The sequence below is a fragment of the Cydia fagiglandana genome, chromosome Z (genome assembly GCF_963556715.1).
Source record: "Cydia fagiglandana chromosome Z, ilCydFagi1.1, whole genome shotgun sequence".
In the NCBI taxonomy this organism is placed as follows: domain Eukaryota; kingdom Metazoa; phylum Arthropoda; class Insecta; order Lepidoptera; family Tortricidae; genus Cydia; species Cydia fagiglandana.
Genome location: NC_085959.1, coordinates 28,250,263 through 28,266,801, shown reverse-complemented (window position 1 = coordinate 28,266,801; position 16,539 = coordinate 28,250,263). Strand labels below are relative to the sequence as shown.

The window sequence follows — 16,539 nt, the reverse complement described above, 5'->3', positions numbered from 1 at the left end:
GGCCGGAATACTTTGCAAGGCTACTGTTTGGCTCGTTATGCAGAAGTGCTCAAATCCATGTTAGGTATGTCTGCACCAAGGTATTTATTTGTATACCTGAGATTACAACGGAACGGTAAAAGTATTCAATAAATAATACACGTAATCCCACGCAGAAGGTTTAAGATGAGTTAGGTTATAGAATATATCAGTAATCTGTCTCTATATATGTACCTGTAAATAGGTACACCTACATATGTCGGCACAACACGGGCTCGCCGGCACGTTACGCGGGCTGTGCCCGGCCTTAATTTAATACTGGCAATAACCATATTGCCTCAGTTGCCCAGCCCGCAACCCTTCACCTAATACTTTTCTACCGCTCATATTGCATAGACAGGTATCAAGTTATAATATTGCCGCGACAGTTTACGGTTGAAAAGAACTGTAGGAATATGAATACAGTACATATTAGAACAAAATAAAATTATTTTCAGAAAATATTTTTTTATATTTCAGGATGAAACACTACTAAGTATATAAATTATTACATAGTGTCATCGAGTTTTAGACCACCCGACCATCACTTTTGAACCGACTTATTTAGGTATTCAAACATATCTCGATGTACTAAAAATTGGTAGTAATTAACTAAGTTTAGGTATTATGCAATATTCACAGACAAACAAAACCAGAATTACACACAGCGTGACCACAAGAAACTAACGCAGCGTGAACTGATGTGACTATGTTCGGACTGTGCATGAGGCCTGTCAAAGCAAAAGCTATAGGTAAACGTGCATCGCTGGAGCGCTGGTGGCCTAGCGGTAAGAGCGTGCGACTTGCAATCCGGAGGTCGCGGGTTCAAACCCCGGCTCGTACCAATGAGTTTTTCGGAACTTATGTACGAAATATCGTTTGATATTTACCAGTCGCTTTTCGGTGATGGAAAACATCGTGAGGAAACCTGCATACATCTGCGAAGAAATTCAAAAGGTGTATGTGAAGTCCCCAATCCGCATTGGGCTAGCGTGGGGACTATAGCCCAAGCCCTCTCGCGCTCGAGAGGAGGCCTGTGCTCAGCAGTGAGACATATATAGGCTGAGATGATGATGATGATGAAACGTGCATCGTGCAGTCACCTGCTATAATATGTTACCTGTATACTCTTCGAAAGCCGCAAAAATATGTGACACGCTCTTATGGCTCTACAAATAAGATCGTGTCACATATTTTTGCGGCCTTCGTTGTGAAGTATATTATTGCAGGTGATTGTATGAGTAGTAGAGCTTTGCGCAGCGCGCCGCGATTGACCTACATCTGATGAATGGGCCAAAGAGCCGCGGCGGTCGAGTGCCGCGGACCGGACAAGCACCCTCGGACAGAGCCGCTGTCGCGTACCTCTATGTTTAAAGCCAAGTGTGCTAATATCGCCTAATAGGTTGACCTGTTTACAAATCTTTTGCTTTAGATAGGTACCTAATTATTTAGATAAAACTTGTATTTCGCAATTTTTTTGGCGACCTCGATGATCTAAGTACTGAATGAAGGTATAAAATGATAACTATAGGTAGCCAATATGCTTGCCGTATCAAGTTGCATATAGTAGGTTTAGTAAGGCACACAAATGTATGGAACAGCATGCACTTTAGTCTCAGGCGATGCCATCCAGTAGTTCCATTTGTATGGAAATCGTTACTGCCACGCGCTATTATTTTGTTTTAATTACGAAAACATTTATGAATGCCTTCTATAAAGTGATATTTTTCTGAATAAAGAATAAATGGGCGACCTTACTCAACCTACTAGCATAATATGTTTTGTAAAGTATAAAACAGATTCCAATTATACGAAACTCAAACTTTAACAAATAACTTAGGGCCTACTAGTGTATACGTATACTGACATGACATGATCGATCGTATCGTATTAATGATTAGAGAAAGGGCACGGACCGGAAAGTCTTGGCGCCTATTATGCCCAAGTACATTGACAGGTACTAGTACATAGTAGTATTAGTAGTATATAGTTGTTCCCATTCACTTTTGGGACCGTGGAGGCAACTCGTGCCAACTAAGTTGACAAATAGGTATTCTACAGTGGAGCAATGATGGCGTAGATTTTGGTACACATCGTAACACATAGCAATATTTTATTTGAGTTGTGTTGTTGAAGGTTTTTTTTTTATATTTTGAACTAGCTTAGTGAAGTAGTTCTATCTATGTCTACTACAGCGGCCATCTCCCCTGGTTGCTTGTATGTACTTACATATTGTTTAGGTAAAAAGTACCTACATGCAATACAATTTCCCGATTGAACCTAAAAATTATAATATTATATTAAATTTGTGATTATAAATATTCATTTATGTCATTACGATTATAATTTTAGAATATTTTTGTGTTAAACAAGTTACTTTTAGAAGAAAATAAATCAGTAAGCGTCAAAATGATTTAGTATTAAGTATAGTTACACTCGGAAGATATAAAACGAACTTTAAAGGCGGTTTGACCAAAAATTCAAGTTGGGGATTTATGTATAAAATAAAATATATTGGTTTTGGGGATTGTGATCTGGTTAAAAGAAAGTTTATGATTTATGAATGATCTGCTCAAATCACAGGTAAGTATCACTTAGTAATATTGATAATTCAAGGCATCGATGTACAATTACTTATTGATGAAATACGTTGTATTTTGGTCTTATATTTACCTGCCTGTTAAAGCTCTAGCTAAATTTTTTACATAACTCATAAGAGGTTCGATCGACCATCTTATAGCCCAAACTTAAAACATTAAAAATGTACCATCAGGCATTTAGGCCAAACTAAAATTTAGACGTTCGGTCGTACCTAACTACACTGTTAGTAATTTACGCTTGAGTGTCCCATAATGGCAGTTTGCGTGAGAAAAGTCTCACGACCTTCGTCGGCGTCATTGACAACTGTATACTAATAACAAAAGATTCCGTAATTCCATATTATCCATTTCCTGAATTCTACTTTAAGATACCTAGTAGGTATATTTATTTTCATCACACTTGCGCAATGCAGCTATAGAGCAGCTTGCGCGGGAGCGAAAGTCCATTTTTACTCCAACGGGAGTTAGGCTTTTTTTTTTAAATTATGAATCTAACTCATATACGAACCAAGTAAGTTATAAGTAAAATGCTTGTTAAAAGTCAAGGTATACATATAGTTTTACTCAAAGTCTAATATACTTTATTCATGTAGGCCTAGCAACAAGCACTTATGAACGTTTTACATAATAATATATTACCTAAAGCTAATTATCAGAGCAATTTATTGATGTTAATATTATTTCATAGTAATATTGGATGACTAAATCAATTCTACCATGAACACCCCGCCGTAAAATTTCATGTCTATTTTATTAAATTCATTCATAACGTGTCGAAACAAATTTTGCAGCTCGCTATACAAGGTTCCAGTTCCACTCAACTAATCTATTGTCTATTACGTACATGAAATTTCTCTGTTAACTCGATCCAGAAAAAAAATCTTTTGTGTTCACGTTGTCTAATGGTTTGCGTTATTTTTAGGCAACAAAGTTGAAAACCATTAATAGACTTCGACAAACATTAGTTCAAATATCATAGAAAGTGATTGGTTTTTACTGCTTTTCAAGGGAGGTTCACGTCAACGGATGGTGCATTGAATGTGGTGTGGGTGCAGCTCCCCCTTGAGGTGCGGCCGCGGCTGGCCGGGCGCCAGCGCTCCAGCAGGGCCTGCGCGGCGCAGCCCGCGCTGGCCGCGCCACTGTCAACAACTAGTGCTTACCAAGCTGCCAAGGTCACCTTGGAGCTGCCTGCTATCACCTAAGATGCCGACATCACTGATAACGAATGAAGTTTTTGTAATTTCATAAACTGACGAGATTTGCAGATGAATTTCTATTTTTGTATGTTTTAGGGTTCCGTGCCCGAAAAGGAAACCCTTAAAAGATTAGAGGCGAAGATTGGCCATTCCTTTATTAAGCTTGTGCCTATATACCGGGTGTGGCCGGGTTTGTAATATGAGCAAAAAATTTAGCTATAGGCTGTACTCCTCATACTGATCAACACTTGTTCAGCGACTTTTGAAAATAACTCGTACTTTGATTTTTAATACACTTTAAAGGTTATCCAAAGACGCAATGTATTGCGAATTTTGTATCTATGTTTTAATTATTTGCTCATGTTACAAGCCACACCCGGTTTAACTAACTGCAGGTCAATGTACGAAAATCTGTATGGAAAGCGTCTGTAGTCATACAGAATCTTGAATCATGATTATCATTGTCATTAAGTATCATCAGCAGCAGCAAACATTGCTTTTAAGCATACGAAGTGGTCAAATAGATCAGCGCAATTACAAGTTGTAAAGATCATGTAGAGTTTAAATTCGAGTACCTAATTTGTTTTTATCTATTTCTGCTGCTGATCAGATTAATTGTAGGCATTAAACAGCACATCGGCACGTCAGACGGCTCCAGGGAATTCCATTGAAGGGAGAGGAATTCAATAAATCTGCAGTCTAGACGGATGCTAAATTCCATTTGTTGAACAAATCAGATCCGCTGATATAACTTGATCTATAAGGCGCTACGGCACTCAACTACTTAGGGACTGATAATGGAAATTGAAATATCATTTTTTAACCGACTTCCATTTCATAGAAGGAGGAGGTTCTGTATTCGGTTGTGGCTATTTTTTTTTTTTTTTTTTTTCTATGTACGTTCACCGATTACTCCGACATCCGTAGTCCGGTTTGAGTAATTCTTTTTTTGTTTGAAAGGAGCTACCTCCGAGTTGGTCCCATTTTAATTTGGTTCTGTTCTGATGATGGGATCCATGAGGAATTGAGGGAACTCCTCAATTTTTAAAGGCACATGCAAGGTGATTTGGGTGTTTTCTTAAGCAACTCGAGCATTTTCTCCCAAAAACCACCACTTTGATGAAATAGACCTGATGATGATGATTGTTTTGATGATAATGATGATGATTTTTTAAATGTAGTATGTTCAGCGATTATCTCCGGCACCTGTGATCCGATTTGAGTAATTCTTTTTTTGTTTGGAAGGAGTTGCCTCCAAGGTGTTTCCGTATTATTTTTCGTTCTGGTCTGATGATGGAATCCATGAGGAATTGAGGGAACTCCTCAGTTTTTAAAGGCACGTGTAAAGTGATTTCGGTGTTTTCTAAAGTAACTCGAGCATTTGCTTCCGAACACCGCCAATTTCATGTAGTGCAAGTGTAGCCTTACCACGAGTTTGACATTGACATATTCGCTAAGTTAGCGACGCTAACGTCTTCGTAAGTTACTTTTTTTGCATCTCGCTCGCACTAATATGCCAGTACGAGCGAGATGCAAAGAAAGTAAGTTACACACACGCTAGCGAATAAATCAATGTCAAACTCTTGGTAAGCTGGTAAGGCTACTGATCGGGGGTTAGGGTTAGGAGTTAAGGGGTCGGGGATTAAGAGGTCGGGTAATGGTGGTTGAAGGGCTGCTGGTTCAGGGCCGAGGGGTACATGGATCAGGGGTTGATGCGCTGTGAGGTAGAGTGATCGGGGGGGTTGAGGGATTGGGTCAGTGGCGGGGCGGAGGTTGGATTTAGTGTAGAGACAGGAATTATAATTTCCCAGACGGACTCGAGAAAATTCCTGATTACATATTTATCAAAGTAGGTACACGAATTTAGTGTTAATCATGATATTGTTTTTCATTCATGCGTCGCGTTCTTAACAATGCGTTAAAACTAAAAATGGAAAAATAAAAACTTTTTACAAAAAAAAGAAAACCGACTTCAAAAAGGATGAAATAAAATATTATCCTTTTTAAGTCTATGCGTTACCAACTGATATGTTTGAAGTCGGTGCCAAGCCAAGTAGTAACAATACCCGTCAAAAATAATCAGCTTTATGACTATAAATCCCATTAGAACTGTATTAATAACTATTATAAATGTGTAAGTAATTCTGTCTCCCTCTTTGTCGCCTTTTCATGGCTAAACAACTGAACCGCTTTAGGTGAAATTTGGCAACAATTCCTTGAATTGTTTTATATTTTGAAATATAGTCCTCTGAATCAGGGACGGGAAATAACTTCAGTCCCAATCCCACGCGTGCGTGCCGACAAACATGGTACGGACTATGCCAAGAAGGTTTGATCGTGTGTTCTGAGGTGTGTTCTTAGGTATAGTCGACGTCAAAGATATGTTGACACTTTTGCACCTTACTCCTTTGTAATAAGACGAAAAGTGTAAACATATTTTGAACGTCGACTGTACCTACAGAAAGTACGTTCATTGTCGTCGTGTAAGGCAATCCAACGTACATCCTTATCGAATCGCACCAAAATCATGGTATGCTTCAAAAGTTGGCTTGGCACCGACTTCAAACATATCAGTTGGTAACGCATAGACTTAAAAAGGATAATATTTTATTTCATCCTTTTTGAAGTCGGTTTTCTTTTTTTTGTAAAAAGTTTTTATTTTTTTAAATAATAAGTACACATGTTTGACATATTTGTTGAGCATTTTCAATCAATGGCGTACCTAATTTCAATTTTAAATGAAAAACTATTTTTTAATTACAAATTATTATAAAAGGGTAATTGACTGTATTTAAAATAAATTATTTTACACCATGCATGAAATAAAGCACCAGAAGATTCGTAAAGAAACGTAGACAGCAGTTAGTTTTAGACACAATTTCTATTTTAAAACCCGTGTAAAACTATAAAGGTAGGTAGAGTAGAATTTGATTTTGACGTCACATGCTAGTGTTTCATATAAATCCCATAGTAGCAAAATCGTTTTGACAGTTCGAAAAACGAAACTGATTTGACTAGTAGCCAAGTACCCTATTCTTTTTTTATTTCCTTGTGGCAAGGCCAGCTGGATTTAACCCTGGAAATAGAAACCTAAATGACCAAACTGTTGAATGGAACGTGTTCTTACCTGGCTATTAGGAAAGGTAGCGAAGGCGGACTGCACTTTGTGTATGGCGTGGTCCTGCTGATGCGCAGGCGGCGGCCGGCCTTTGGGGAAGTGGAACCGCGGGATGACGCGCGCGCCCGGGCCGCTGCTCGCCGCCGCCGCGCGCACCGACCGCTGCAGCGTCGTGTGCGGCGGCGCCGATGACGCCTTCGGAGGCGTCGATGCTGCATAACTCTGGAAACATACACGGAAAATATTACTCATATATGACAAAAATGTACCTACATGTTCAGTGAACTACCTACCGCAACACTATGATAGGAGAAAACTTGGTAATATAAGTATTCAATGTTCAATCTCTCTGCTTTGTCTTAAGGTTGACTGGTAGAGAATGCTTTTGGCATTAAGTCCGCCTTTTGTACGATAAGTTTTTCTTTTGTGCAATAAAGTTTAAATAAATAAATAAATGTTTATACATGAAAACTATAAATATTTAAAGATATTTTATGCAATTGCATAAAGTTGGATACTAATCCAGTAAAATTTGTCGCCTGAAATTACGGGGTTCCTTTGCGTTAAATTCGGTAGTTCTGATTTTTTGCTGACTTGTTTATGATAATATTATGATGTTGGCTCAATGAATAATCCAAGTATGTGACCTCGAGCGTCATACGCAAAGAAAGAGGAAACGTTGCCGTCCAAAGCAGACCTGATGCCCGACTATTAGGTATTGCAGGGGCGAAGGCTACTGGGAAGACTTGGAGCGAACTCAAGAACGAAGCTCAAGATCGACCCAGATGGCGGCGTACCGTGGACGCCCTTTGCCTTTTAAGACATAGGACAATACGTCTAGTACTAGTAGGTAAGTCATGTACCGCCCGATACAAAGATTCAAAGTAGACGTAGTAGTTTGTATCCTACTGTATGTAACGCACTGTAAGAATATTTTACGGAAAAGTATGCTTTTCTGTTCAAACAAACGTAAAGGTAATGTGTGTCGGCACTCCGATGTTGTGCCTTGACGACTGTGGTGGACAAAGGGTTAAGGGGCCGTAGGCATGTAGCAAACTTCTTTGTTTAACAAACACATAGTTAGCGAAACGAATTTCAAGTTTCTAAAATAATATACCAAATATTTTAGGAAATATGCAATAAATGTATAAATTTTGCAAAACGGAAAAGCGCCCTCTAGCACTTTACAGACGACAACATAATTAAAATATGTTAACGTATGTTAATATGAAAACGTAATTACCTTATTGATGCCTTATTGCTATGTTATTTTATTCCTAATAACATTTTGACGTCATGACAGTTCATAGTCTGACTCTGACGCAGTTTTGTATCTAATTAGATAATGTCGCTAAATCACGTTTCAGGGTACCGGCCAGCCGGGCCGGCTTGTCCAACATTCCCTCACACAATCTCGCATAGGTACTGCCAGGGGACTACGAGTACATACATTGTGAGTGAACTTTCCTAATCGGGAATCTCGTAACGTAAATACGTAAATTGGTTTTGTAATTAAGTATTTCATTCATTAATTCTATTTTTTGAACGGAAATTCGATATAGGGGTCATTCTATTAAAATAACGATAATTTGTTTTGTGTGTAGTTTTTAAGTTTTTAGGTTACAGTTTTTCTTTTTAATATTTTTAGATGTATATTTTATAATTCAGTGTGTTTTTTAGTGTTCCGTACAAAACTTTGTTCACGGAACACTTATGGGATCACTTCGTCGGTCTTATGCTGAGTGGGGTGCTATTTTAGCGTCCAATGCTTTTTTTATGTCTGTATGTCTTTGTTTTCTATATTGTAATATGTTGTGGCGTTAAATAAATGTACATATTTTCTTTCTTTCTTCTTTCTATTACAGTTTATTCTAAGACGCAATGTAGGTAGGTACCTGATGCACATTTTGTTATGGTAAAGCGTGACAGGCAACGTCAATAACACTGAGCATACATTGAAAATAATATTTAATTTGTATGAAAAAGTGAAAATCTACACATTTCATCATTTTTTTAAGTTGTTAATCATAACTTATATCAGCCATTCTCAAAGTGTGTTCCGCGGAACCCTAGGCCTAGCCTCTGTTGGGGCTCCGCGAAAATATTTGTAATAATAAGAAAAAAAACAGCTCTTCTATAGGTATATCTGGTCCACCGTGATGAACGAAAATTTTTAATTTGGGGCTCCGTCAAATATTTCGCTTGCCAAAAGGGTTCCGTCCGTCACCAAAAAGGTTTGAGAACCGCTGACTTATATCGTCTGAGGAGTACAATATAATGTTTTAATTATTTGCTACAGGAAACAGCCGGTATATTTTTTCGTGCAATCCTTAATAGGGTTTCTTGGAATGCGATTTGTACCAGACCGATAAAGGCAAGCACTCGTACGCGTGGACAAGACGCGGCCGATAGTCTGTAATTGCATTCCGATTGGCTCAGTCCGTAATTCGCACGTAGCTACATCGAGTCACCGTATTGGCAACGGTGGTCATTTTGTTTCTGGACTCTCCTTGGCCCACAAATTTAGGACTGTACGTCACAACGAGCGCTCTATTTCTGAAACGGCCACGTGTACCTCGTTAGTTGATAACTTTTAATCATTCGGTTCAACGAACTATCTATAAGTAGGTTGTAAAATAATTATGGCTACCCAAAGAATAATTCCTCGAATGTTTTGATACTGAGTAGAGTGTTTGTTTACTTATAGGATGGGCTGCTGCTTCGAAGTCTGGCCACTGGAGCAGCAGCTACAGGCTGAGGAAGCAACCAGGATGTGTGTGAGACAGAGGAGTATGTTTAATAACTCGTGATGTGTAGTTGCCAATATTGGTATTTCCAGAGTACGGCTAATATTCTTGAAAAATGGTTTATGGTGGTGTCCGTGGTATTATAATTGGAATGTGTGCTGTTTTCAAACGCTTACGAGTACCTGACAGTACGTTAACAAACGCTTAGTGATATCTATTATTTATATCTTGATATGTTAACATTTTTTGGCAACAGTCAGAATACTAGAAACAATATGACACAAAACCTGTACGTTATTTTACTTGTCCTTAATATTTGTTTTATTAGAGGTAACCAGTGATCGGAATAGGCAGAGCAAAGCTGGTAGAACTAAGTCATAAAGTGGAGACTTATTAGAACTAAATATTTAACTCACTAAAACAAGACGAAGAAAGAGAACATTTGGAGAATTTCCCTTAAGTACCTACTTATGTAATTCAAATCTTATTCCTATCGAACGAAGACAGGGTACATTTTTACTATACCTATAAAGATTTCATATACCTACATAAGGGTATAAGTACTTAAGTATCTACATCGTATCCGAAAGTTCCTGGGAATGACAATCTTGTATGGGAATCCTTCTCATATTTTTGGAAATATACAGGTGAATTGATATAGTACTTACATTGTCTATTCCTTATATAATAAAATAAAAAATATTGTCATTAACTATACCTATATATAAATAAACGCAATATTTCACCGACAAAATCTGCTTGTTTTCCATACAATACATCGAAACGGCTTTTCTGTTACATGGTGACGTTACGATGTATTGCCATTTAGTAAGGAGTTTAGGAGTGTTTCGTTAGTAAAGTACGATTGTCAGAGCGGCTACCGCGAAAACCGAAATTCGCAAATTGCGGGGATCTTTCTCTTTTACTCCAACGAAGGCTTAATTAGAGTGACAGAAAAAAATCCCCGCAATTTGCGAACTTCGATTTTCGCAGTTATAGCCCCGAATTTGACTATAAGTTATGACTTTTGTATTGCTTTAAGGCAATGGGTCTCATATAGACATTTGATCCTCAAAACAAACCCGATCGACTGATGCCATTCATAAAATAATGTCAACTACCCTATTTATATTGTTAATTTTCTAATTAACAAGATGGATAAAATTGTACATATGTCCATAACTAGTTTAACTACGCTTATTATTATTTGCAGTTTACTCTAAACTTTGACATAACAATATATATATTATGGAATATTGGTATAATTAGGTATAACTGCTTAGGTAAGTATCTAAATTCTGACTGCGCCTCCGCGTACCTTTTTAATTGGCTGTGTGGGCGCATAATCTGCCAACTCGAAAGGTTATTATTGTTTTCTCTCTAAGTACTTTGGTCATAATACGGACTAAGGAGTTAATGCTTTTTCTATGGTGGAACTATATCTATCTATCTAATACCTTTAAACGAGCAATTCTTGTATATTTATATATATTTCGGGGATCTCGGAAACGGCTCTAACGATTTGGATTAAATTTGCTATATGGGGGTTTTCGGGAGGCGATAAATCGACCTAGCTAGGTCGTATCTCTGGGGAAACGCGCATTTTTGAGTTTTTTTGTTTTGAGTTCCGAGCAAAGCTTGGTCTCTCAGATATTGTAAGTTAAGTTAGTAGGTAGTCATTTTAACATTTTTAACAACATTGCCAGCAGTAAGTAAGTTAACAATGTTCGAGGTCCGATATATGTATATCCCATCCTCTAAGATCACCTGATTAATCACCAGTGACCCTTATACACGGTGTAACATGAGGAAACCGAATAATTTTAACCACGCATTTCTGAGGTCAAAAGAAGTAATAAATGTAATATGAATTTAGGTCAATTTCGCCAAAAAAAATTTTTTTTCTTTTGTTGTTTTTTCAATTTTTTGAATATATTTGTACATAAAAAATAAATGTTATTGGTAAACTTGTCACTTAAAATTGATTTTTAAATTTTTTTTCGTAAACCTAATTCTTGCAAAGTGTTACTTGTCACTTTTTGACATCTATCAATAAGGATATTTAGACTACGTCCCATAGCAGCAACATCACCATCAAAAAGGCCTTTTACATCATGTAACAATAAAAACTTGTTCTTTTTTTAATTAATAATATCTCTGAAACCGAATTCGCCTAGAATTTCAAAAAAGTTTATATGACATTTTTGTCTCTAAATATGATCAGAAATACGCTGTTAAAATTATTCGGTTTACTCATGTTACACCGTGTATATTATCACAGTCTATGTATAAAACTAAAACTAGACAGGGCAATCGTGTAGGGTGTGAGGGACTCACGCCTGAGCTGCATGTGCCATTGTTAGTAGTTCGGTACTATGTACATACTTACTTATTTGAAATGTGCAGTTTTTTGGGCAGTTGTGTAAAAGTTTGTGACAACCTTACTGTGCTTTAGTGCGGTGTCGGCATTTACGCAAACATCAAAGCTCAAAGGCATCGGTCCACTGTTACTTTTTACACTGTAATATTATTATGTAGCTTTTACTCGTAAATGCGAGCCGAATATGCATAACAAATGGTAATTCAAGATAAGATAGACGTACAGTAACTAATCACCCCATCTACTAAACTAACATACCCTATATGGGTACAAAAACTATACAAAGGTGTGCCCGCGGTTTCGTGTGTGTTTCGGTCAACGCCTTTCATAGTGGCAGCTAGAGATGCCGCGGACGTGGAGACGTACATACGTAAGTTTAATTTTCTTATTAATTAGCGTTGAATACTGAGACATATGTAGCTTGCTCACATTGAAAAGTTAATGTGTGTTAAATGTTTCCTTAATTACGTTAAAAATATCTGCCAAGACGGGGATAGTCCGCGTTTTGATCAATTGATTCATGCAATGTGCTCATCAATAATAGTTTGGGCTCGTGGTAGGTAAACACGATTCGCGATGGATTCCCGTGTTCTATATTTATATAGAGCGGGATAGAGGAGGCGCAGGGAGGCGGCGCATGCGTCGACTTCGCCTTACCACGTGGTATAAATAGTCGCCCGTACACCGCACCACACCAAATTGGGAAACGGGAATGGCCGGCGGACATTGCGCCCCGGCGCCCCGGCCCGGTGCCGTCCTAACAGGCGACGACACACTGATTGCTTGTGATGACGGTGCATAATGTCCACAGCAGGTGTCTGCTAGGTACATACCTACTACAGGTATCTGCGAATCTTACTTAAACCACATATGTATTAGTGCGATATTATCGCATAAATCTCCTTGTTACGAAAAAAATCCACATGATTTTTCGCCACCTTTACTTGAATTTTTTAAACTTTGTCTCAGGAAGGAGAAATCATAAAATAACGCAAATGACAAGTTAAAGGGATTTCATTTATGTAGCCCATAAGTAGTAATGAAGATAGGGTAGAGTCATCTACCTAAATTCATCGCTATTATAATTATTGTGAATATTCGTCTAAATATACCTACCTACATATCTTTTGCGCTTGTTGCTAAGGGTGGTATTCCATGTGTCCAATGTGTATTGCCTCTCACATTTTGCTTAATGTGATGAGAAACGCAATGACATTGTACAAAGAAATTTCGATACGTGGAACCCTAAGATACAGTAACATATTATAATATTGCAGAGTAGCTAGTGATGTTGGAGCCCCCGGTACCTACACCATGATCTGACGTAGTTAGGTAATAAAAAGACACCTACTTATTCGTACGATCATCTTCAGGTAAGTACGAGTACATATACTCAAGGTCTTTGTACAAAATAAGGCAAATTCGTCACACAGTGAATTGAAGAACTCATTTGTTTGAAGTATGTACTTATCTGTTACGTGTGGGCAAATATATTTCATTTGTTCTTAGCACGAGTTTTTAGTCATTTATTACAGGGTAATTATTTTGTTCACGTAAGATGTTAGGTAAGACAGTAGGAAAAATCTCCTTTGAACTCGGTAAAAATATGCCAGTGGGCTTAGTGGCCCGTGAAGGTGGAACTGGTGGAAGACCTACTGCCCCTGCTTGCACAATGTTCCAAAAATGAACAAGATTAAATTATGGCATTTAACTTCATGGCATTTAAAAACACAAGGCAATTGCGCCACCGCGCGCCGTTCTGCATGTTCTAGGTATATTGACAACGTAGAGTATAACATAGAGTAACAAAATTGAAGCATCGTCGTAAAGAGTGTAGACTCGGACCAAAAAAGTCTGCAGCGGATTCGAAAGCCCACGCAGTGCAAGTGTTATTTAGACGTCATAATTTCATAGAAGTTTGACGTTATGCAAAATCTCACTTGCACTGCGTGGGCTATCAAATCTGCTGCAGACTTTTCTTTGTTTGACTCACGAGGGGTGAGGGAGGATGGTAGTGGAGAGTGTCGTCCGCCCTCCGACGGGAAAGTCGCCCCGTCGACCCGCTCGCTATAATATGTGACGTACCATGGGTAAAGGTACCTTATGGCGGTTGGCGCTTACACTATTATTAACGCCGCTCCAATATCATTGCGGCGCTATGCGACGTAAGCGCCAGCCGCCATAAGGTACCTTTTGCCGGAGAACGTCACGTATAAAGGCTAGTCTCAACCCGATATTAATCAACGTTCCGTTTACATTTTCTTTCTTATTGGAATAAGGGCGATGGACAGATTTGAGTGGGTTTTGAGGAATGGGATTAGTCGTGTCGTGACTGTTACCACAGAGAATAAATAGAGTGTATATAGAGCCGGATTGAAAAAGTAAATTATGTATGTGTGTGTTTCGACAGAAGATTAAACCAGTTTTTTTTTGAACATTTAACATGTCCTGGTCTACATGAATGTTTAGGTAAAAGGGTTTAGGTAAAATAATTGTTTTTAATTTAATTGATGTAATTTAATGTAATGAGCATGTAGAAAGTATTACTGACAAAGCTTATAAAGCTCTTGGCTTTCTGATTCGTTCTGCTAATGACTTTAAAAAAATGAAATCAATTAAAATCATATACTGTGCCTATGTAAGATCTCAACTCGAATATGCTTCTCAAATATGGAACCCGTTCTATAAGATGTATGCAGAAAATATTGAAAAAATTCAGAAGAAGTTTGTTAGATTCCTCTCCTTTAAATTTAAGCTATCTATGGACAACTATTCTATGTCATGCAAAAAATTCCATCTTGTCCCTTTACTTGAGAGACGATTGGCAAATGACGTAAGTTTATTAATGAAAATTGCCCAAGGGAGGGAGGGAGGGATAGTCGACTCCCCGGATCTTGTGAGCAAAGTACAATTTTATATACCTGTCTCGCAACTGCGCAGAAGACCCTTGCTTCGCATCCCTCTTTCTCGCAATAACATTCGTAAAAAATGTTTCTTCCCTCGTACAATTAGGTTATTTAATGAACTTAATGATATGCCCGATGTACATTTGTTTCACAGCAAGATTAATAATGTTAAAAATATTATTTTCAATAGATACTTAGTTAACGTTACCTGACTTAAGTTTGCGTTCATAGTTTATCAGGAATATCCCTATATAGTGTAATATTCTGCTAATTTGAGACCTTTATATTTATGTTATTTAGCATTATATATGTGGAAGCTTGTAATTTGCATATAGAAGATAAGTCTATTAACCTATGTATATTAGGCAGTAAGCATCCCGAATAAAATAAAATAAAAAATAAAATGTCACCATCTTACCCGTTGTCCCCTGCTGCACAAAAAACAAACACTGAAATACGCGTTTTACCTATTGCTGCTTCAATTCGATGACCTCAACTGCCAAACCACTGATAGTTTAACGATGTAATTTAGCTCAGAGCTTTATTAGGTACCTACATACTCGTAATTATCAGGTAAGATATCGTGCTTTTGTGCGTGAAAATATATGTGAATTACATAAATAAAATACATAAAGGTCTCAAAAACAACATATATTTTTTTCACGTGTTTAATCTTTGCCGTTTCTTAATAAAATGGCATTAAAATTACGTTTCTAAGAGGTTACCTCGCCTTAAACAATTATATCTTTCACCAACGTGCAGCGGAAGGACATGGTTCAATCAATACACATGTATTGTAATTGTAATTACTAATTAGCCTTTATTGTTGAAGTCAGTTGGTACATAGTATATATTGATTCGGTTTCATAACTTTAACTTAAACTCGTCCTTTGACGTAGGCCTCCTTCATAGCTTTCCATTTGATTCTATCTTTTGCTGTTTGCATCCATTTACCTCCTATTCTTTTTAGATCATTCGACCATCTAAACTTTTGTGGACCACTCTTTCTTTTATTATATCTTGGGCACCACTCTACAAGGTCCTTTGTCCACTTATCTAGGGTTTCTCTCATCATATGGCCTGTACAGCGCCATTATTATTCTTTTTATTATTTTAGTTATTGTTTTTTATTTTGCCTTGATTATGGACAGTTTGACTCTGTCTCTAAGTTTTATATTAAGTATGCTTCTTTCGATATGATTTTGACACACATTAAGTTTTTGGTGCTTCTTTTTTGTAAGTCCCCAGGTTTGGCAACCGTAAGTTAATACTGGTATTATACAACTATTGAAAACTTTAAATTTCTGCCTTGTTGGTATTTATTTTGCCTAAAAACTTCTTTCTTCTTTCACATGTATACAGTGTGGAAAAATAAGTCGGGCCCTGGAGGGAAACTATCTTAAATCCTTAAGTTGGCTCATCTTGCTTAAAGCAGACATTCCTTTATTTTTAAAAAGAAACAAAACTGCATGCATTTTAAAACTCGCTTGCCTCGCCCGGGACTAGCACCGACTAAAAATTCCAAAAAATAAACACTCGCAAATTTATTCTACTACACGATACAGTTAATGTTA

At 37.5% G+C, this 16,539-nt stretch overlaps 2 protein-coding genes across 2 annotated transcripts in view; both read right to left on the bottom strand.

Annotated features, from left to right (window-relative positions):
* The window catches only part of LOC134679420 (serine/threonine-protein phosphatase 2A regulatory subunit B'' subunit beta-like), an 82,852-nt gene that overhangs the window by 21,775 nt on the left and 44,538 nt on the right, over positions 1 to 16,539 (bottom strand). Inside the window, exon 2 of the mRNA XM_063538319.1 lies at positions 6,942 to 7,154. Coding sequence (XP_063394389.1) covers positions 6,942 to 7,154 — 213 coding nt within the window. The remainder of the gene's footprint in view (positions 1 to 6,941; positions 7,155 to 16,539) is intronic.
* LOC134679425 (uncharacterized) overlaps positions 217 to 16,539 on the bottom strand; it is a 105,742-nt gene continuing 89,419 nt past the window's right edge. The window contains exon 3 of the mRNA XM_063538328.1: positions 217 to 229. The gene's annotated coding sequence lies outside the window, so the exon portion shown is untranslated. The remainder of the gene's footprint in view (positions 230 to 16,539) is intronic.